The following is a 22,199-nucleotide window of genomic DNA, read 5'->3' as shown; positions in this document are numbered from 1 at the left end:
GGAAGGGTTCTAGAGGCCAGCCTTGGTCTCCAATAAGCCCAAGAGTACGGCCCAGCAGCTGTTCCAGGCACATCCTGCTGGGGGCACCCTCACCACCCGTCCTCACCTGCCAGGTGTCCGAGAGCTCCTGCAGCTGCAATTTCAGCTCCCGAGCAGAGGCTACAGCCTCGCCCTCCCGCACCTTGAGTGCCTTGAGCTCCTCCTGCAGCCTGGCCACATTGTTCTCATCTGGCAGCGAGCTGTTTCTCTGCAGGGAGTCAGGAAGTGAGGAACCCAGAGAGCTGCTGTAACTCCATGCCTGTGCTGCAGGACCCATGCATCGGGCCTTTCCCTCGATCTTGTTCTGCGTGGGGCAGCTGATCGATGGGAGGACGGCACCCTAGACTACAGCATACCCATGGGAGCAGGGACTAGGTCCAGGGGAAGAGGACCTTCAAGTGGGACCCTAGCTAAGGTCCATTATCTGCAAAATGGATGCAAAACCAGCATCTACTCTTTCTCAAGTCTGTCCTTGGGAACCCCCCTTGAACTGTGAGGCCTCCCGTAAATATTACTGCTAAATATATAATGCACACTGGGGCAGCGAGGGTGAGTGCCGGTCTGCTCTCAACTCCAAGAGTCAACCCTTTCAGGACCCAGGACCAGTACTGAGAACTGCATCAGCAGGGGCGGCAAGACAGGCGGCAGCACCCTGTGCTCTCCCCAGGTCTGGCCTGGAGCCCCCCCCTCTAGAAACAGACAGGACTGGGACCAGCCTCTATTCTGTCCTGGTGTGGAAAGGGCCCCGTGAGTGGGGTGGGGTGGTGCTCATGTTGTAACTTGGTAGGCCTGGTCTTTACTGACCCTTTGTTAGGTCTAGGCTGGGCACTTTTCCCTGCTGTGTGGAGGTGCGTCCATGGGGCTGAGGCTTCTGGCCCTCACATAGTTGTAGCAGATATTGGTGGAGGGTTTTTTCTCAACTTCAAGGACTTTGTGGCAGCTTCCAGGAGAGTTTTTGCTGTTGGTTTGGTTTGGTCTGGCTTTTTTTTCTTTTTTTAAGACATGATCTCTGGTAACTCAGGCTGAAATCTGACTTGCTATGCAGCCAAAGATGGTCTAGAATGGCTGATCTTCCTTCTTCCATCTCTCCAGAGCTAGGGTTACAGTGTGCACCAGGGATGGAATCTGGGGCTTCATGTATGCTAGGCGAGCATCCTACCTACTGAGGTACCTCCTCAGCCTGAGTTGTGTCAACTCATAAAGCAGCTGGGGAGGCACTCAGGAGGTCTGGTCGCCCACTTCCAGGGCTACAGGCAGGAAAGTGTGGCCCGTAGTGTGCCTCTGGAGAGTCTCTTCATGGGAGAGAAGAGGGAGTAGGCAGTCCTAATTAATGGGCCTGGGCCTTCCCTGTCAGCCTTTCTTTCCCTGCATCCTGGAACCTCAGCCACAGGGAGACATGCACAGTGCAGTGGGGTACCCAGGAACTTATGAAGCCTGCCCCACATCGTGACTTAAGAGTGAGACTTGGGGAGGCTGTGCTGCTGTGTATATGAGCCCACACAGTTCAAGGGCATGGGAAGGGCATGAGATTGGTTTGGAGAGTGGTGGTGTGGGGACAATGCTGAGGTGGCAATGGGCATAAGGCAGCATGGAAAGGTCTCCTCTTCCACGTTCCCATGGGAACTGACTGACATGAGGCTAAGGCAAGTGCCTGCTGCCTCTTCTTGTTCTCTCTCTCTCTCTCTCTCTCTCTCTCTCTCTCTCTCTCTCTCTGTGTGTGTGTGTGTGTGTGTGTGTGTGTGTGTGTGTGTATGTGTTACAGGCAGATGTGTTTATGTGTGTATGCTTGAAGAGGCCAGAGGATGATGTCAGGTGTCCTGTCACTTTGCCTTATTCCCTTTAGATAGGATCTCTCACTGAACCTAAAGACCAGCAGGCCAGAGATCCTCCCATTCTCTGCCACAGTGCTGGGATTATAGGTGTATGTGGCCATGTCTAGCTTCCGAAGCTCCTAAAACTCACTCAAGACCTTTGTCTCCTTTCCCAGTCATACCTTTTCCATGTCCAGAACCTTGTCCTGCATTTCTCGAAGGGCCCCCAGAGTCTCTGTCTCACGTAACCGTGACTGCTCCAACTCTGTCTCCAAGTGCGCCACAAAGTCCTCTGTGAGGCGAGGGTTTTCCTGGAGACAAAGACCAGCATTGGTCCCTGGTGGAGACCGCTGCTCAGTGGATAGCTTCCAGGCTAGTGGGCCAGAGGGTCCCAGTTTGGGGGCATCCTGGGTTGAACCCATGCTCTGTTCATGGCACTTGGAGGCAATGGAACTGGCTTGGCTAATTTCCAGGGGAAACTGTACAGAATGAATGTTGGGAATGGGACTTTCCATGACTTCAAGATGCCTTCTGAGAGCCTCCAAGACTCAGTCCCAGGACCATGGGCTGGGGGTAGGGCATGTGCTCCTGCAGTGTGGTGAGCTGTGGAATCATATACATGGGCATGGTCAGGGACCAGGGGCAGGGTTGAGGCCTTTCTACCTTTCCCCCCTCAGGCCCTACTTTGAAACAGGGAAGGATAAGAGGGAAGAAAGTTCCCTTTGGGCCTTTGGGTAGAAACCAAGACCCTCTCTTTCTGCTCTGGTAGCCTGGCAGGGCATTTCTCTAGGGGATGACCCCAATCTGGCCTTGGCAGGCACCCCCAGCCACAGCCCCCTATTCCCTGACCTCTGTCCTATGAGGAACTCTGATTCGTGGTGCCAGCATCACTTCCTGGGTCAAGATAGGCTTCAGGCCTCATGAGGTACCCCTCTTCTGGGCTACCTCCTTTTTTCAGTGCTCCCCTTGAGCCTGAGGACAATAGCTCTGGACCTCACCTACCTCTTCATATCATCATGGTAGGAACCCAGAGGTTCTTTGTTTTTCAAAGGAACCCTACCGTTTATTCTCAACATAAGACATCTTAGGATGTCCTGTGGAGTCTAGGGGTGGCTGGCTGTGAGGGGCAGCAAATCGACACTAGCCTCTGGATATCCCTACCCATCTCCTAGCTCTAATCCCCCAGGGCCAGAAGGAAGGGGGGCACATAGGCTTGTGGGAGGTGCGGTCCTGCCAGCCAACCCCACCGCACCCACAGGCCTGGCACCTGCTGTTCCTGCAGCTGCCGGATGGTGCTCTGCGCCTTCTGCAGGTCCTCCGCAGTGGAGCTGCACTGTTGTCTCACCACCGCCAACTCCCGCTTGATGACGTAGTTCTCCTCGGCCTCCTGTGCCCGTGTCACCTGCCCCTGAGCACAGTGAGGGCGGGGTGGGAAGGGCCGTGACTATCTGCTTTGGTCCCAGGCCTGGCCTCTGGGAGGCTCAGAGAGTATGAGAGAGGGGTAGAGTGAGACAGGCATGGCCTGTAGTGCTCAGAGCCTGGGATGGGGTGCCCCACAGCAGGCCTCAGGATGTAGGGGTGGAGACAGGCAAGGACAGGCCACCTGACGGATCCTGGGAGTACTGGACATTCTGGAGGTGCTGCCAGGTTTAAGTGACAAGTGCCCCCAACTCCCAAGCTGGGGCTCCTTCCCCCATTCTGCTGTTTGCCTCTGTCCCAAATGAAGAGAAAGATTGTTATCCGGAGCCAAAGGCCTCTGAAAGGTGAAATACACCTCTCCCTGGAGGCCACTTCCTCCACCCACATTCTCTCTCCCACCCAACTTGATACTCCCTGTCCCCCATTCCAGGCTCGGAGCCACTGAGCGCTGTGCGGAAGCCTCTAGAGAAGCCATCCAAGAATGAGGCAGCAGCAGAAGCAGGCGAGTGAGAGATGGTGATGGGTGGCAGGCAGAAGCAGAGGATCGGAAGGTTGTGTGTGTGCCTGCAATTATGCATGCATGCCTGTGGGTGAGCACATTCATGTGAGCTGAGCACAGCACATGTCAAGGCCTGCAACAAATGCTCTAAGGGTCCTGAGCCCTATTGGGGTGGCATCTATTGCCCCTTGGTGGAGGAAGCCTGCTGACTATGCTGAGTGTAAGTTTTCTCCTAATCTCACTCCCACAAATGCCTCCCATCCTGGTGTTTGTCTCCGGCTCACATGCCCCCTCCCTGAAAGCACTGGTCTCCCTGGAAGCTGCTCCCTCCATGCAAGTTGCCAGGCCTGCCCCCTTGCCCCCAAAATGGCAGTGGCCAGGAAAGAGGTGGTTACTGGCTGTCTGTGCAGGGACCCAGGAAGGGTCTGGGATGGAGAGTGCAGAGGTATATGGAAAGGCTACAGTACCTGGATTAACCTATCAGCCAAGGCCGCGCTCTCCTACCAGGCGAAGGGGGTTCCCAGCAACAGGGGAAGGAGGCAGAGCAGAAGGCAGGGGACAGAAGAGGGGAGAGACAGACAAGAACCACTTGTCACTAATGCAGTGGGCTACCTCTAGAAGCAGGGGACAGAGGAGTGAAGACCAGAGAACCAGCGGAAGAGGACCCGGAGAAAGACCAAAGCCAGAGCCAGCTCCGTCCTGGAGAGGGGTTCATATGGGTGGGGAGGTCAGGGTGCACTGGGCTGAGAAAACTCAGCAGCAGGAATGACTCTCCACTGTGTGAGGAGGAGGTCCCAGAGAGGGCTGGGGCAGGGAGTGCATTCGAATCTTGAGAGGAAACAAGAATTGAGGCTTTTGGTGTGGTATAACATCCTCTCCATGACCTCCTTCCTCCTTGCAGTAGGTGAATAGTCAAATGAGGAACACGGAGGAGCAGGAAGTGGGGCCCACAGTCATGCTAAATCACCCAAACCACCACCCTTAACCTAGTGGGGCCCAAGGCCAAGTCTATGCCTCTCCACCTCAAGTTGTGAGGCTCCCCCACCACCCCGCTTCCATTCTGTCTCCCTTTCTAAAGTGAGACTGGCAAATTACAGGTTAGGGTTCCTTGTGGTCCACTGACAGAGCTTATCTTCCTACCCACGTAGTTTGTGACTGCCATCCACTGAGTTACATCCACAAATTACAATTCAGCTGCAACCCTACGGCCTGAGTCGAGATGCAGAGAGAGATGAAGTCTTCCAAGAACCTCTAACAACAGGGCAGCCCAAATCTCAGTGGGGTTGGGGGCGTTTGAAGAAAAGGCCACCCACATATTTTGTTGAGACAGGGTCTCACGTAGCCGAGGCCAAGTGGCCTTGAATTCTTGATTCTCCTGCTTCCACCTTCTGTGTGCTTAGATTATAAGAGCACGGCCACTATGCCTGCCCCACCCAGGCTTCAATCAGCTGGTTCAGAACGGAGCAATGGCCCCAGCCTTAATGGCTGCTGGGCGTTTTGAGGCCTGAGACTTGGAACTTAGCAGCTGGTACCCACACTCCTCACCTTCTCCAGGGTCTCAATCCGCTGTTTGAGCAGTCGGTTCTCTGTTCGAAGCCTCTGCAGAGGGGGAAGAAGAGCACTTCAGAGCGTGCCTGAACACCTATAGGCACTTAATCCCCACTCACCAACCACAGAGGTCAAGGAAGGTCCTTAGGGACTTTATGTTCTGGGTCAGAAATTTCAGAAAATGAGGCATATTCCTGTCTAGATGGCTCATTAAAAATACTGAGGACCTGTAAGATGGCTCACTGGATAAAGGTGCTTGCTGCCCAAGACTTACATGGTGGAAGGAGAGAACTGACTCCCACGAGTTGTCCTCTGACCTTTCATATGCATGTTATTACGCACCCCCCCCCCACATACACAAAATAAAATAAAATAAAATTTAAAAGCTAAAACTGTTTTGGTGCTAGGAATGTAGCTCAGTTGGTAGAGTGCTTTTGTAGCACACATGAAAGCCCTTGGTTCACAAAATCAGAGGCAGGAGGATAAGTTCAGGCTCATCCTTGGCTACATAGTGAATTGGAGGCCAGTCTGGTCTACATGAGATACTGTCTCAAAATGATGATGATGATGATGATTTTGGTTTTTCAAGACAGGGTTTCTTTGTGTAGCCCTGCTGTCCTAGAACTCACTCTGTAGACCAGGCTGGCCTCAAACTCACAGAGATCTGCCTGCCTCTGCTTCCTGAGTTCAAACTGATTTTTTTAAAAATCCAAACTTTCAGTAGAAACAACCCAGAAAGCTTTCATGGTGTGATTCATTCTCTCCTCTCTCTCTGTCTCCCTGTCTCTCTCTCTCTCTCTCTGAAAGGAGAAGTCAGCATCTACACTGTCCTCAGAAGTCTGTGTCTGCCTTGGTCTTTCAAGGGCAGAGGCCTCTGTGTTTGGGGAGAAGCTGATGCCAGGCAGTCCTGACCACTTTTTGCCTTGGTCCCAGCAGCCCCTGAGTTAGACTCTCAGGAACAACCCCCTCTCCTGTGCTGAACATGTAGGTGGCCTTGGCCACTTCTTTTTGAGATAGGATCTCATATGTCCCAGGCTGGCTTAGAACTTGCTGTGTAGCTAAAGTTGCCTTAGACTCCTCGATGCTGTTGCTTCCACCTCCTGAGAACTGAGACGGTAGGTGTATACCATGATGCTGTGTATGTGGTGTGATGCCAGGGTGTGGACAGAACTCAGGGCCTTTTGGAGACATTGCCTTGGTTATTATTCTCCTGCCTCCTACAGTCTTGTTATATAGTATAGTCAGCTTTGAATTCTAATCCTTCTGCCTCCTGAGTAGGGGATTATAGAGGTGCATCACACTACGCTTGGTTCTGCCTGCTGTTCCATGATGAAGAATTTACGGTAAGTATCTGTGGTTTTAGGTTCCCTCATGACCCTCTAGGGAGCTAATGTATGCAGATGTGTTATAGCTAGCCTCCTCAGCTCTTGGTTATAAAGAAATCATTTGTGTTAGTAGGTGACTGAGAGTCTTACCTAGCTGTGAGGTTGGTTTTAGTTGTCAACTTGACACAGCCTAGAATCACTTGGGAAGAGAATCTCAATGAAGGATTGTCTACATTGGGTTGGCCTGTGGACATGTCTGTAGGGGATTTTCTTGATTGCCTTAATTGATGTGGGAGGAGCCAGCCCACTATAGGAGGCACCATTCCCCAGGCAGGGAATCCTGAACTACATGACTGGAGAAACAGAGCTGACCATAAGCAAGCACATACTCAACATGCAAGCATCTCTTTGTTCCTGACTGGATGCCACGTGACCAGCTGTCTCAAGCTCTTTCTGCTGTGACTTCCCTGGTTGTAATGAACTGTAATCTGGAATTATTAACTAAAATAAATAATTTTTTTTTTTTTTTTTTTTTTTTTTTTTTTTTTTTTTTTTTTTTTTTTTTTTTGGTTTTTCGAGACAGGGTTTCTCTGTGTAGCTTTGCGCCTTTCCTGGAGCTCACTTGGTAGCCCAGGCTGGCCTCGAACTCACAGAGATCCGCCTGGCTCTGCCTCCCGAGTGCTGGGATTAAAGGCGTGCGCCACCAACGCCCGGCTAATAAATAATTTCTTAAGTTTAAAAAACCTTTTTTGAGATTTTATTTATTTTATATGCATGGAATGACTACAGAGGCCAGAAGAGGGCATCGGATCTCTTGAGATGGAGATATAGACAGTTGTGAACACAGGTCCTCTTAACTGCTGAGCAATCATTTCTCCAGACTGCCTCAGTTTGTCAGAGTATTTTATCACAGCAGCAGAAATGAAACTAGAATATTTTCCATGGGTTGGTTACACAGAATATGTCCTGAATTGTTTCTGGTGATAGAAACACCCAGAAAGCAACTGGAGCAAATCATGGGTCTGATGGTCATTGATTCACATTGTGTGTAAGGAAGCTGAGACAGAGGGAAGTGGAGCCTCAGCTGAGCTTCCCGGCATGGCTGGATCAGAACTGTTTCAGAACAAGGAGGATTAGGTCTCCTGAGCCTGGCCTGTAACTCCTGGATTGCTCTGACCAATCTGAACTTGGCTGGTCATGCACCTCGCACCACCACCCACAGAGAAGCTTGGACAGACCCAGTTGATGAGTCCTCTTTTTCCTGATTACCCAAAAGGGAAAAAAGGGAGGCAGAATGAATGAGGGGTATGTAGGACTATACACTGGTCACAGTTTACAAAAATTTGTGAATGGGGGCCTGGGGATGTAGCTTAGTTGGCCTAGCATGCTTCAAGCCCTGGTTTCAATCCCCAAGACCCTATAAACTGGGGTATAATTGCACATGTCTCTAATCTCAGTATTCATGAGGTGGAGGCAAGAGGATCAGGAGTTCAAGGTCATCCTTGGCTACAAAACAGGTTAAGGTCATATACCTGATCTATATGAGACCCTGTCTCAAATTTTTTTTTCTAGCTGTGGATGATGACACACACCTGTAACTACAGTCCTGAGGCAAGAGGACCGCAGATTTGAGGACAGCTTGTACTATATACATAAAGACCTCGCCACAGCAAACAAACTTACTGCTTCTCACATTCTTGTTTAAGGTTAAAAATGAAAAAACAAGCAATAAAAAATAAATAAATGAGGCTGGGCTTGGTGGCACATGGCTGTTATCCCAGCAATGGGGAGTCAAGTTCAAGACCAGCTAGGACTGCATAGGAAGACTCCATCTAAAACAAAACAAAACAAAACAAAAACAAACAAAAAACCCAAACAAAACAAAACCCCAACATCCTCAAATAAATAAAGTTTTGTGTTTAAGTATTTATATTTACATGTTTGTGTGTGCACATGTGCACGATCGCCATGGTCCACTGTGGAGAACGTGCCGAAGTCAGTTCTCTCCTTCCGCCTGCTAGGTCCTAGGGTCAAACTCAGGTCAAGTGGTGGCAATGCCTTCACCCACTGAGCCAACCTGCCGACTCTGAGAGTCTCTGTTTTTATGATGCTTCAGTGTCCCGAGGCCTCGCTAGCTTGGGACGGATAATCCTTCCCAGAACTAGCTGACTGCTAGACGGCAGGTATGTTGTCTTTCCAATAAAAACCAACAAGTCCAGAACCCGAGTCCTCAACCCCTCTTTTCTCTGATGCTTACTAAATGGGTTCCACCCTTATTCTAATGGCCCCATGCTGATATAAACACTAGGAGGAATCTCCTGGAAGCTGAGAAAATCACTTAAATTGCCTGTTCACATTGCCTACCCTGCCTGGTCCCGAACCTGTCACACACACACACCTGCCCTGCTTTTATTCTTCCTTCCTGTAGAAAGCATGTTGAAGTTTCTGGTCCATGCCTCCTCCATGTTCTCTGACTGACCTGTCCTGTTTTTTACTCTTGAAATGGAGTAACCAACTCTCTTTTCTTTTGTGTATACTTGTGTGTGCATATCTGTGTATGTGCAGGCATGTGTGTTTAAGCTCATGCTCTAGTGCACACATACATATGGAAGCCAGTAGTCAGTCTTTAAATTATTTATTTTAAAATTTTTACTTATTTACTTTAAAGTTATTTTATTTATTTTTTATATTGTTTATATTTTGAGAAAAAATTCTCACTTTAAGCCCTAGCTGGCCTGGGACTCACAGAAATCGGCCTGCCTCTGCCTCTTAAGTGCTGGGATTAAAGGTGTGCGCCACCATGCCTGGTTCCAGCATGTTCAGTTCTTTTGTTGAGACAAGGTCTCGTGTAGCCCAGGATGGTCCCTAATTTGTCGTATAGCTGAGGAAGACTGTGTGCTCCTATCCTCTCAAGTCTGCTTCATCAGTCCTGGGATGACAGGACTGTGCCGCCAGGCCTGGGTTTTTTGGTTTATTTTGAGACAGGGTCTCACTATGTCACGGCTGGGCTGGAACTCATTATGTAGATATCTGTCTGCCTCTACCTCCTGATAGCTAGAAGTAAAAGCATGTGCCTCTATACCTGTCCCACTTTAGTTTTTGAAATACAGTTTCCCACTGAGGCTGAAGCTCATGGACTGAGCTAGGCTGGCTGGCTAATATGTTCCATGGATCTTTCTGTTACCTCCCCTGGTCACAAGTTACAAATGCACGCCAACCTTGCCTGGCTTTCACAGTTTGGTTCTGGGACATCTGAACTCAGGTCTTCATGCTTGAGAGACAAGCACTTTACAGAGGCATCTCCACAGCCTCACTTCTCCTCTTTTACTTGGAGTTTGCCAGTCTGGCTAAGCTGGTTGCCAGTGGACCCAGCATCTGTCTGCCTGTCTCTGTGTCCCCAGGGCTGGGATTAAGGCACACGACTGCCCTTGGCTGTTCTCCACGGGTTCTGGGGACAGATCTCAGGTCCTCACGCTTGCACAGCGGGTACTTTACCCACGGGGCCATCTCCTTTGCCCTGTTTTGTCTTTTCTCTTTGTTCTGTGCTGAGGATAGAGGCCAAGGCCTTGTGCATGCTGGGCAAATGCTCACCGCTAAGCTACAGCCCCAGCCCCAGCACACTCTTCTTTCAAAGGCAGTTGTCACCTTGCCTTACCCGATTCAAACATAAGGGTGGTTTTTGTCTTGTTTTGTTTTGAGACAGGGTTTCTCTGTGGAGTCCTGGTTGGCCTGGGACTCACTGTGTAGACCAGGCTGACCATGAACTCAGAAATTCTCCTGCCTCTGCCTCCTGAGTGCTGGGATTAAAGGTGTGCATCACCACTGCCTGGCATGAAATCATGATGCTTTAAATGCTGAAGGTGAAAGACCAAACTGCAGGACACTCGTGCCATATGTGAAGGTATCCACCTGACTTCCCAAGGCCTCTGGGGAAATTTTCAGTCTGGCCTTGGGCCCAAGGGTCTGTGGCATTCTTATCTAATGCTGGGTCCTCACAGTCACCAGATGAGAGCAGGCCCCTTGACTGCATACAGCAAGAACCACATTTTGATCTGGTACAACACATAAGCTGCCTTTCTTGTGAGATGACTCACAAACCCAGGACAGAGACTTTCTGGAAGCCTCAAGCAGGGCCAGGTGCTTCAGCTTGCAGGTGCAGGTGGTCTGGACCATCTAGGTTCTGCCCCTGACTTTCTCCAGGAGGTGGGAACGATGACCACGAGGTTGATAGGAATAGGAAGAGCACAGCAAAAGCCCCATTTTTGCAGATGGGGACTCCAAGGCTCAGGTGAATACACCTGCTAGGGTCATACAACTAGTGTCCTTCATGGGACACTACTGATAACTAACCACTTTGCCTCATCAGCTGGAGAGGACAGAACCAGGTCTGTGTGTGTGGGTGTGTCCCTGTCTGTCCTCTATACTGGGTGGCAGGGCCCTCATTCTTGGCCAGCAGGGCCCGGGGCTCCTTGGGGAGGTATTGGAGAGTCTAGGTGCTCAAGAGTGCTTTCATCTGGGAAGCCAGGTCCTTGTCACTTAAGACCAGGTCTCTTCTTTGTTTCAATCAGTGTTTGTTGGGCGAACACTAAAATCACATGAAGAGGGGTGAAACAGAGGCCATCAGAGGTGAGTTTGGGCTCCGAGGTTTTGTGCACTCAAAGAACTGATTCTGATGGGCTGGCAGGTCAGCCGCCATCGCAGGGCCCTCAGTGGGCACCCATATCTAGCCTACGTATCCTGCTTGCCCCAGCCTTTTTCCTCTTAGCCCCCAACTTCCAAGGCCCCAGGTCTTCTAAGCCTTCTGGGGGTTCTCCTGCCCACCAGGTACACTGCTGCTACCTTAGGCCCTTGGCACTGGACCCATGGACCTGTAGTGTCTCCCCAGGCGCATCTGGCTCTCTCTCGTATGATTATATCCGGAGCACTCTGTGGAGTTCACACTATTTCAGTTATTTATTGACTGTCGCCCCATGACACGGGGGTTCGGGGACATGAAGGCAAGGATCTTTGACTGTCTTGTTTACTGTTGGGTGGCCAGCTCTTGAGGATATGCCAATTGGGACAGGCGCTCCCACGCCGGGCTGGCAGGTGAAGGAAGGGTATTGTGAATGAGGGTCATCTGGAGCCTCTGGCTGTCTGCCCCTGGCAGCCCGTTCCCCCATGCGCTGGGTAGGACTGCCCTCTAGCGGCCAGCTCTAGAGTTGCGAGGGAAAGGCCCCAGGGCGCCCATCTTTGCCCCTCCCCATGCCTCTGGAACTCACTTTGATCTCGATCTGTTCTTCCATCTCCTTGCTCTTCATAGCTGCGTACTCCTTCTCCAGCCTGTGGGGACAGAGCACACGGTCACCGTCCCGGCCTCCCCGGGGTTGGGGAGGGCTTCCCTCACGGGATCTCCATTCCCGGGCACTGACCTCTTCATCTTTTTAGGGTTGTACTTGACCTGGTAAGCCTTGAGGACCAGCTTGTCCGGGCAGCTGTCAAACTGGTGGGGGATCACTCTCTGGAAGTACTGCGGGGATACAGGAGTCACTGTCATATGGGTCCTGACCATCAGGCTCTGCCTCAGCTGTCACTGTATCCTGCTACTGCCGAGGACTGGCTTCTCCTGTCTCAGCACCTAGGCTGTAGACTTTGGCTACTCAGCCAGCATTTGTAGTGCTAATGAATGACTGTGTGAGAAGGAACAGCTGGGGAAGACCGGAAGGTCTGCCTTCCCAGGATGCCTTTGGGGGAAACGAGAAAATCAGGCCCGGGGTTGGGGGGTGGGGATCAGCTTGGCTAGCTGTCCAAGCCTGACCTGAGTGGTGTCCCTGGAGCCAACAGTGGGAAGAGTGTCCCAGGACCCAGAGTGGAAGGAGAGAATTGAATTGTGAGTACTGTGATCTGACCATGGGCCATGAACCCTCCTCACTCTTTCTTCCTCACATTCATAACAATCATAAATAAAATTAAGTTAAAGCAATCAGGCGAGAGGACCTTCTGAAGGCAGGGCTGGGATGAATGGGATCTGAGCCTGAGGGAACCTTCCCCAGGAAGGGGGCAGACAAGCCCAGGGACCACAGGTCCTGTTCCTGCGCCCAGCTGTCCCCTCGGGCAGTCGTGGACAATGGATGCCCGTGTTCACTGATACAACTGTGGCTTTTGTGCATTCTTTCCTGAAGCACCAGCTGGAAGCTGCTGGGAGGGGGAGGGCCTGTGTGATAGGGAAACCATGGTGAGGGAAAGCTGGCTTCTGCTCTAGCATACTGTGCCAGGGGCAGGCCCAGGCAGGGAGGGGCTCCCTCGCATGTCCCCCAGGCTGAGAGATGGGATGAAACCATATTGAAAGTCTCCCAGTTCAGCCAGGTTACTTTGCAGGCAAGCTCTGGGGACTTGTAACAAGTGGGTGAAAGAGTGGATAGGACCTCCCCAAATCAGGTGAGTGCTGGCCTCCCTGTCTTCCCAGTGCTCATTTGCTGGCTCTGGGCTGTATCTGACAGAGCCTGTGGTTCCTCAGAGGATAGCAGAAAGGATCCCAGATGCTCAGGAATGACTTCCATTGGGAAGCCAGGCCCTCATAGCTTAGAATCTTGTACAGCTCAGGTTAGCCTTGAACTTCTGATCCACCTGCCTCCACCTCCTGAGTGTTGGGACTGAAGCCACATATCACTCTGCCTGTTTGTGTAGTGCTAGAGATAGAAGCCAGGGCTACATGCATGCCAGGCAATCACTCTACCAACTAGCCACACCTCTCTCTCCCCTCTTGTCGTAAGGGAAGGTTTCCTGTGCCTGTCACCTCCAGCAGACTCAGTCTCACCTTGCCAGCCATCCTGACTCACCTGGGACATGCCTTCCATGTCCAGTTGCATCAACTCTGTCTGGTTCACTTGCAGCAGGGCGAGGCCGACTCGGAACACAATCTCCAATCCCTGCAAAAGCAACCATGGCCTCATAAGCCCTCCGTCCTCTCACTAGTGAGTCCCCTGTCCTCACACCAGGAGGCTCAGACCCTCCTCGCACCCTAGCCCTTCCTTTGCCCACTGGTTGGTCATGATTCTTTCTTGGGGTGTGATGTGACTCCCCCCACATGCAGAGTGGAGTGGGCAGGGGTGCTCTGTGGGGCACTCACCTCATACATAAAGATGTCAAAGACCCGGGTGGCAACAGGCAGGGGGAAGGTGGTGAGGAAAAGTGTGAGGAACCAGGATGAAGCATACATGGATGTGTGGAAGCTCTGTGATCGGAAGTGGGTGTTCAGGTCCGGAAGCTGCTCCTGTGTGGGGAGGAGGAGGCTGGTGGGCATGGAGAGGGAGGCATTGAGCCTCGGTGCCCCTCACCTCCAAGGAGCATTTGCTGACCCACCCTGGGCAACCTAGGTCCCCCTTAGGTCCTCTTTCAGCTACTGTGTCTGGGGAAAGCTGCGGCATACTGAAACTTTGAGTGACATGGGGACACAAGCAGGACTTGAGGAAATGCCTGTCAATGTGTGATTGACTTCAACTTCAGGCTGCTAGACAGTAGCAGACCACCAGGGAAACTGAGGCTGGAGAAGGTGTCAGAGTCCTGGGCTTCCTCCTTGAACCAGTATCTCTCTGTGCTATAGATTACACATCTGCTTGGCTGTGTAAATTTTAGGCCTGTGAAGGTCTTAGGCTTTTCAGCCTGGGGTTGCAATCACTTCTTAACTTTGAGAGGGGCAGATGCAGGGAGTCAAATTATTTTCTATTTGTGGGTATGTGTAGGAAGTGTGTATCTGTTCATATGTGTGTGCCTGTGTAAGGGTGTGTGTGTGTGTGTGTGTGTGTGTGTGTGTGTGTGTGTGTGTGTATGTGTGTGTGTGTGTAGGCCAGAGGTTGATACTGCTACCTTCTTTGAGACAGCATCTCACTATATGGCCCTGAATGTCCTGGAACTTGCTATGCAGATCAGGCTGGCTAATGAATACACAGAGATCTACCTGCCTCTGCTTCCCAAGTGCTGGGATTAAAGGCATGCATTACCACATCCAGCTGTCTCTATCTATTTTTTGGCCTTTAATCTCAGCACTTGGAAGGCAGAGGCAGGTAGATCTCTGTGAATTCAAAGCCAACCTAGTCTAAAAGCAAGTTCCAGGACAGCCTACAGAGAAACCCTGTCTCAAAAAACCAAAACCAAACCAAAACAAAAAACCCCAAACAAACAAACAAACAAACAAAAAAAGGTGTGTACCACCATGCCCAGTCATGAAGTTTCTTTTCTTTTTGGGGGGGGGATAGAGAAGGATATTGGGGATCAAACCTAGGACCTCACAAATGCTAAGCAAGCATGCTATCCCAGCCCTCTGCATTAACTTTCTGCTTGTACAACTATCAGCTCCTTACGGAGCTCTACCACCCTGTCCTCAGAGCCCGAAAGAGGGGCCTTCACTGATAACTCACTGGCGACACAGTTCTCTTCCATGGGCTTCAGGAGCAGGCCAGTGTGTATAAGAGGGTAAGAATGGTGTATGCCTGCACGTGTGTGCAGCATAAACACTTAGGTTCTGTCTGCCAGCCAGGAGTGGGCCCTGTGGGGGTTGCTATTTATAAGTGGAGACGTCTGCAGCTTCCCCGTAATCAGCAGAGGCAGTCAGACAACACGTTTCCCTCCTTCCACCACACCCTGAGCACACGGAGCCAGCCCTCCTCCCCCACTCTGCTTTAGTGGCTCTGGAAGCCCCTTTAGGAGTCAAGGGGCCCTGTCCTGGCTAGCCTTGGCCCTCCCAGTATGCTCCAGGGTTGTGTTCTTTCATCTCTGGGGGACAGAACAGGACAGGACAGGAGTCTCTCTATGGGCCTGCCTCTCCGTCTCTCTCTTCCTTCTGTCTTTTCCCATTTTCCCTCACTTCCTTTTCCTCCTCCACAGAACCAGGATTCTTATACAGCTAAGCAAGTCCTCTTACCACTGACCCATGTTGCAACCTCTCAGCTCTTAGATTTTGGGACAGAACCTCACTAAGTAGCCTAGGGTGGCCTTGAACTTGTTATCCTCCTGTCTCATAAACCCAAGCACTAGGATCATGGGTATATACCCCCTTGCCAGGCTCCAGGCACATTACCTCTGTCACCACTCCCCCTGGCCCCTTCTCTTTCAGACAAGGTCTCATGTAGCTCAGGCTGGCTGTGAGCTTCCTATGTAGTTGAGACTGACCATGAATTTCTAATCCGCTTGCCTCAACCTCCTAAGTCCAGGGATGACAGACATGCACTACCATGCCAGTTTATAAAGTGCTGGGGATGGAACCCAGGACTTTATGTATGATAGACAAGTATCCTAACAACTGAGACACATTTCCAGCTCCCAAGGGTGATTTCTCAGGCCTACATTTTCCAGTTCGGGGGCTTTCTGGAGATAGCTTCAGTGTGGCCATCCCAGGCCTGCTTACCTGTAGCATGTACTCAAACTGGTAGATGCAGAGTCCCAGCTCGGCCATACTGGGTTTGAAGAGCTCCCGCAGCCGGTATTCCTGCATCAGTCGCACGAACACACAGAAGGCCTCCTCCTCAGGCATCTGGAGGGACCAGCAGTGTGTGTGTATGTGTGTGTGTTGAGTGACAGAGGATGGGAAGAGCATGCTCAGACTCTGGACTGTGTCATGGTACACCGGGGCCTGTTTCTGTCGCACTTATATGTATTGTTAACTGTACCTGGCTACGGGGACCCACCCAATGAACCACAAACACGGTCAGTACTGTTGACTGTTGGCTGATGTTTGCTGAGGGCCACTGACAGAAAACAGTGGGGCTGTGCCCTAGTCTCATCTGCCTGGTCGGGACAGCCCCCTTCACTCCTAGCTGTCTCCTTTCTCCCTGGCCTGTGCCTTCTGATTTCTCTGGAGGAGTCCCAAAGCCCCCATAAACACACAAACCCTTGACCCATGGTTCTTCCCTGTCCGACTGTTCCTTAAGCCCTGTCCCTGCCCTGGTACAGTCCCAGGACCAGGCAGCCTAACAGCCTGGCCCCTCTGTATCCACCCACTGGGGGCTCAGCTTCGCCTCTGTCCAAGGTCACGGTGAGCTGGCTGCTGAGGAAGGCTCTGGCCCCAGGGAGCCCCTGGAGGTAGGGAATGCTCTTGTGCCATCTCTTGAGATGGACCCCAGGGTGGCCACTTACCTGCATGAGGAGTAAGCCCACAATGAAGGCACTGCCCTGGCAGTAGCCCACTTCCCGATCAACCAGGGAGTATGCCTGGAAGGGAAGGAGGCTGGGTGAACACAGTGTTCCCACCAGTCCCCACAGAGCTAGCTCAAGTGGGGACTGCTGCTAAGGTGGCTAGAGTCAATGCTGGGGCCTCACCTTCATAACGTTGAACAAGACTTCCTGGCCCAGGCTGTCCTGGCCTTTGAAGAACTCATGCTCTGGGTAGGTGCGGGCAATGTCCCTGCGGATCAGCTTCTCGCATGGTGAGGACATCTTGAGGAGCTCTGAGTACTGGTTCTTGACAGGCATATCTGTGGCACTGCACAGGAGTTGCCAAACGATGGCCCGGAAGTGATGTGGGATGCCCTTCCGGATCAGCTCCTGTTATGGGGAGGGGTGAGGTAGGGAGAGGGAGGCCAAGGCTGGGCTTTGCCCCATGCACTGCAGCTGTCCCAAGGACAACCCAATCCATGCTTTTAGGATGGTACCAAGGACATCTGAGTCACTGTCCTTTAGCTAGTCATGGTGCTTACTGAGGGCCCCCATCCTTCAGTGACTCCTCCATCACTGAGCTACAAGACCCAATTCTCACGCCTAGTTTCTGTTTGTATGCATATTCATGTATATGTGTGTGTGTGTGTGTGTGTGTGTGTGTGTGTGTGTGTGTGTAGGTAGGTAGTAGATACTACAGCACACATGTGGAGGTCATGGGACAACTTGCATCTGCATTCAAAGGACTGATTCCTTCCTACCATGTGGGACCTGAGGATAAAACTCAGATTGTTAATCTTGTCAGCAAGTGCCTTTACCTGTTGAGCAGTCCACAGTGTTCTTTGAGACAGGGTCTCTTACTAGGCTGGGACTCGCCCACTGGGCCAGGCTGACTGGCCAGAGAGCTCTAGGGATCTGCCTGTCTCTGCCTCCCTAGTGCTGGGATTACAAGCACGTGCCAGCATGCTCATCTTTTTACAGGTGCTGGAATAGACTTGAGGTCTTCAAGCTTATAGCAAGCACTTTAGAGACACAGCCCCAGCCCCCATTTCTTTTAAAGCCATTGGTTCTTTGACACAAACTTTCACTTTGCAGTCCAAACTGCCCTTCAACTTGCAAGCTCTTGCCTCAGTGTCCTGACTGCAGGGGTCATAGGTGCTCACCATCACACCAGAGCAGGAAGCAAGCAGACACAGGACCTCTCCGTCCTACCCCCTCTCCTGTCCCTGTGTCCCATCTGCACGTCTCCACCCTTCTGCCCGTGCCACCTGGCCCTGCCTGGTGGATTAAAGACCAGGCTGGCCAGACCATGCTCATTCCACATCTGCCTCAGGCCACCTTGAGCAGCTTCTCCTTCCTGCGCCGCCACTCTTCCCACTCGTTGGCAATGCGGCCCCAGAGAATCCATGTGTCCTCCTCCAGGTGGCTCAGGTTAGAGGAGGCTGAGGAGCTGGACACTAGTGAGGAGCCGCTGTTCCTCCGGGAGCCATTCATGGAGCGCATGGACTTGGAGTCGGCTTCCAGGAGCCTGGGCAGGAAGGGTGGGAGGGAGGAAGCCAGAAAATTCCAGTGAATCCTGGACACAGGGCCCTCTGGAGTGCCTGACCTCTTAGACTGGATCCACATCGCCTCCCTTTCTTTAAAAACTTTTATCCCTGTATGTGTATGTGACGTGCCTGTAGGTGCATGTGGAGGCCAAGAAAGAGCATTGGCTCTCCTGGAACTGGAGTGGTTGAGGATTCCGCATCGGGGTCCTCTGAGAGAGTGGCCAGCGCGCTTGACTGCCGAGCCGTCTCTCCAGACCCCATGTTGCCTTCCTTGCTAAGTGACCTTGGCTATTGACCTGACCTCCCTGAGCTGTGCCCTCATCTGCTGGCCCTTGGAAAGTCATTTGTGTCCCTCTTCTGTCCCAAGCACTGGGCTGAGTGTGTGTTTCTGTCATCTCATGCTCAGACCAACTTTGCACCGCAGATTTAGGGATGGTCTACCCTTTATAGGGGCTCAGAATACACGCTCTGGCTGAGGGCAATCACAGAGTACCAAGGACACTGTGGGGTTGTATTAGCCATGTCTTTTTCTTCTTCCTGCCTTTCTTCATATGTATGTGCACGTACATGGATGCTCACATGCATGTGGAGGCTGGGGTCAACTTGGATACTGTTCAGGAGTCCATATTATTTTTGAGACAGGGCCTCATTGCATCTCCCCAATTAGTTGAGGGTGGCTGGTCAGTGAGCCTTTGGGATCTGCCTGTTCCTACCTCCCTGTTGCTGGAATTGCAACCCGTGTCAGCATTCAGCACGCCAACTTTTTTTTCTTTCTCTTTCTTTCTTTTTTTCTCCTTCCTTCCTTCCTTCCTTCCTTCCTTCCTTCCTTCCTTCCTTCCTTCCTTCCTTCCTTCCTTCCTTCCTTCCTTCCTTCCTTCCTTCCTTCCTTCCTTTTTCACAGAGTCTCACTGTGTAGCCCTGGCTAGTCTGGAACTCCCTATGTACACTAGGCTGGCCTCAAACTCATAGAAATCCACCTGCCTCTGCCTCCTGAGTGCTGGGGTTAAATGCCTTGGTATAACTAGTTTTTAATGTGGATTCTGGGGATTATATTCAAGGACTTTATAAATAAAAACCATCTCCCCTCCTTCCTTCCTTCTCTTTTATTAAAAAAAATAATTCTTATATTTCTTCTTCTCCTTCTCCTCCTTATATTTTGGTTTTTCAAGACATGGTTTCTCTGTGTAGCCTTGGCCGTCCTGGAACTCACTCTGTAGGTCAGGCTGGCTTCAAACTCAGAGATCCACCTGCCTCTGCCTCCCAAGGGCTGGGATTAAAGGTGTGTGCCACAATACCCAGAATAATTCATATTTTAAATATTTCATTTTGTTTGTATTCTAGGTGTTTTGCTTGCATGTATGTCTGAGCACCATTATGTGCTTAGTGCCCAAAGATCAGAAGAGGGAATCCATTTCCCTGGAACTGGAGTTACAAATAGCCGTGAGTCACCATGTAGATACTGGGAATTGAACCCAGGTCTTCTGAAAGAGCAACTAGCTAGACTTTTAACCACCAAGCTATATCTCCAGCCTCCTTTCCTCTATTATTTTTTGAAATGGGGATTGAATTTAGGGACCTGTGCATTCTTGGTGAGTGTTCTACCACTTATAACTCTAGCCCTTTATTTTAAAACAGGATCTGGTTACAAAGCCCAGGCTGGTCCCAACCTCTTGGTTCTCTTGCTATAGCTCTCCATATGCTGGGGTGCTAGGACCTTTATGACACCTTTGACAGCTTTATAGACTCTGGATAGATGGAGGGACTGGGATGGTCCCTCCTAGGGCTAGGCAGTTATTAAAAACAGGAAAGGCCCACGTGCCTGTGAGTAAACTTTCATATGCAAATCAACCAATCCAGCACCCACACCCTAACCACTTCCTCCATCAAGCTTTTACACTCTGCTCACCATCCATCTGCTTATATCATCCCAGGGTTGAGTACCCAGCATATCCAGGTACAACACCAAGGTTCTAGCCAGCATTTTTCCTCACACTCTAGTCTGCCTCCTGACTGACAGGTTGTTTCCTCTCCTTTTGGGAACTGTAAGTAATAAAGCACCTTTTTTTGTGGCAATGTCCTGATCTGCTGGGTTCATTTTATTCCTGAGTAACGGCATGAGCCCAGGGTTGTGGCTCCCAGGGTTGTGGCTCAGTAGTAGAGCCCCTGCCTAGAATACCTCAGTGGGGGGCTGTGGGCATGATTCTGTGGTATAGCATTCCCCTAGGACCCCCAGTGAGGGTCTGGGAATACGGCTCAGTAGAGCTCTTGCCTAGAATCCCCCAGTGAGGGGATTCTACAAACAGACAGAAAACTTAAAGATTCCCCCTCCCCCAAACAAAACAAAACAAGACCTCTAAGACAGGGTCTGCTGGGAGCTTTAACCTCTTCCTTCAAAAATGGCTTTGTAAATGGCAGCGAGATTCATTTGACATTTTGAAATGTAGGTTTCCTCTTCTGGATGAGAGAACCAATTTATCCAGCTCAGGTTGGAAGGATGAAAGAGAAACCCTTCTTTAAGCATCTTGTGGTAGCTGTAACTCTGTGTAGCCCAGGTCCAGCTTTGAGTGTGAAGTTCCTGGTAACCCAGGAACCAGCTTTCCTCCTCCCGACTCACCGGTTCTGCTCTTCAAGCTTGGCCAGCAGCTCTAGTTCATCTGGGCTGAGGTTCTCGGAGTCGGAGGTTGGGGAGCAGGTGGGTGCTGACAGCGCCTCCTGAGATGAGGAGTCGGGGCTCAGAGTGGGGCTCGCCATGGTGGGCAGGCTCATCAGCCAGGAGGGTAAGCCAGGTTACAGCTCTGTCTGAGGTTGGAGATACACGTAGTTAGCATTGGGTGGATGCCCACCTTGGACAGTTAGCTCTGGGCCAGCAGAGTCTGCCTGCTCACCCTGAGAACACTCCATCATCCCAGACTTCCTGCTTCTGGTCCACTCCCAGTTGTACTGTAGACTCTATGTGCTGCAACCTATCCAAGAGCCAAAGCTCAGATCCAGCAGCAGGGCCTGGGCCAGAGGCTTCCTGTCACTGGAGGCCCCAAGGATCCTATGTGAAACTTCAGGGGAACAGAAGCCGCTGTTCTGGTGACCTTTTCTGACTGTGTTCTGTACTCTGCAGTGGCTTGCCCTAGGAGCCTCATGGTGGCATCTGACTTGCCCTGTCTCATCAAGAAGAGTGTGCTGCTGGCTCAGACGAAGCAGTTACTCACCATTGTTAATTGTCTGGTGTTGTCAATGGCTGGAACGATAATGTCTCCTTGGCTGGGAAGCCAAGGCCACTTCAAAGTGCCAGGAACCAGTGCCCTAAGTGGATACACAGTGGAGCTGACGGTTCAGAGGGAGCATCCTGATCTCAGTCTCCACATGCCAGGGCTTCTTTCCTACTTTTCCTGGGGTCATCTGCTTAGCCTTCTGGGGGCTTTTGAGGACACTGCCTTTTTTAAAAAAATTATTTCTGCCTGTCTGGTGATAAAAACCAAATGCTCAGGATTGGGAAACAGCTCAGTCTGTAAAGTGCTTGCCACATTAGCATGAAGACCTGAGTGAGTTAGATCTCCCAAACCCATGTAAAAATGCTGGTGTGACGGTGTGTACTTTAATCTCAATGCTAGGGAGAGAGAAGCAGAAAGGTTCTTGGGGTGCACTGATCAGCCAGCCTAGCTAAATTGGTGAATTTCAGACCATTGAGAGACCCTGCCTTTAAAAAAAAAAAAAAGGTGATGACCTTAGTGTTGACTCAGTCCTCTTCCAGAGGACCAAGTTTGGTTCCCAGCACCCACATCAGGTGGTTCACAACTGCATGTCACTCCAGCTCCAAGAAATGAAATTCCCCCTTTCGGTCTTGGAGGGCAAGCAAATACATGATACACACACACACACACACACACAC

General features: G+C 51.2%; 1 protein-coding gene across 6 annotated transcripts in view; it reads right to left on the bottom strand.

Annotated features, from left to right (window-relative positions):
- Positions 1 to 22,199, bottom strand: part of Evi5l (ecotropic viral integration site 5 like) — a 43,582-nt gene that overhangs the window by 5,560 nt on the left and 15,823 nt on the right. For 2 of the 6 annotated variants that reach the window (XM_037198422.1, XM_037198420.1), the window contains exons 2-16: positions 20,931 to 21,115; positions 18,108 to 18,297; positions 16,935 to 17,159; positions 16,752 to 16,826; positions 16,024 to 16,149; positions 13,750 to 13,893; positions 13,460 to 13,549; positions 12,053 to 12,150; positions 11,903 to 11,963; positions 8,579 to 8,665; positions 5,314 to 5,367; positions 4,236 to 4,268; positions 3,118 to 3,258; positions 2,033 to 2,161; positions 107 to 247 (exon numbers count right to left, since the gene is read on the bottom strand). In XM_037198422.1, coding sequence (XP_037054317.1) covers positions 107 to 247; positions 2,033 to 2,161; positions 3,118 to 3,258; positions 4,236 to 4,268; positions 5,314 to 5,367; positions 8,579 to 8,665; positions 11,903 to 11,963; positions 12,053 to 12,150; positions 13,460 to 13,549; positions 13,750 to 13,893; positions 16,024 to 16,149; positions 16,752 to 16,826; positions 16,935 to 17,159; positions 18,108 to 18,297; positions 20,931 to 21,082 — 1,746 coding nt within the window. In that variant the 5' untranslated portion in view covers positions 21,083 to 21,115. Of the gene's footprint in view, positions 1 to 106; positions 248 to 2,032; positions 2,162 to 3,117; positions 3,259 to 4,235; positions 4,269 to 5,313; positions 5,368 to 8,578; positions 8,666 to 11,570; positions 11,723 to 11,902; positions 11,964 to 12,052; positions 12,151 to 13,459; positions 13,550 to 13,749; positions 13,894 to 16,023; positions 16,150 to 16,751; positions 16,827 to 16,934; positions 17,160 to 18,107; positions 18,298 to 20,930; positions 21,116 to 22,199 lie in introns of those variants that run through there. The other 4 variants (XM_037198421.1, XM_028860702.2, XM_028860703.2 and 1 more) reach the window with 4 other exon arrangements.

This window comes from Peromyscus leucopus, chromosome 23 (assembly GCF_004664715.2).
Source record: "Peromyscus leucopus breed LL Stock chromosome 23, UCI_PerLeu_2.1, whole genome shotgun sequence".
Lineage (NCBI taxonomy): Eukaryota > Metazoa > Chordata > Mammalia > Rodentia > Cricetidae > Peromyscus > Peromyscus leucopus.
The sequence above is the reverse complement of the archived record's forward strand: the minus strand, read 5'-3'. Positions and strand labels throughout refer to the sequence as shown.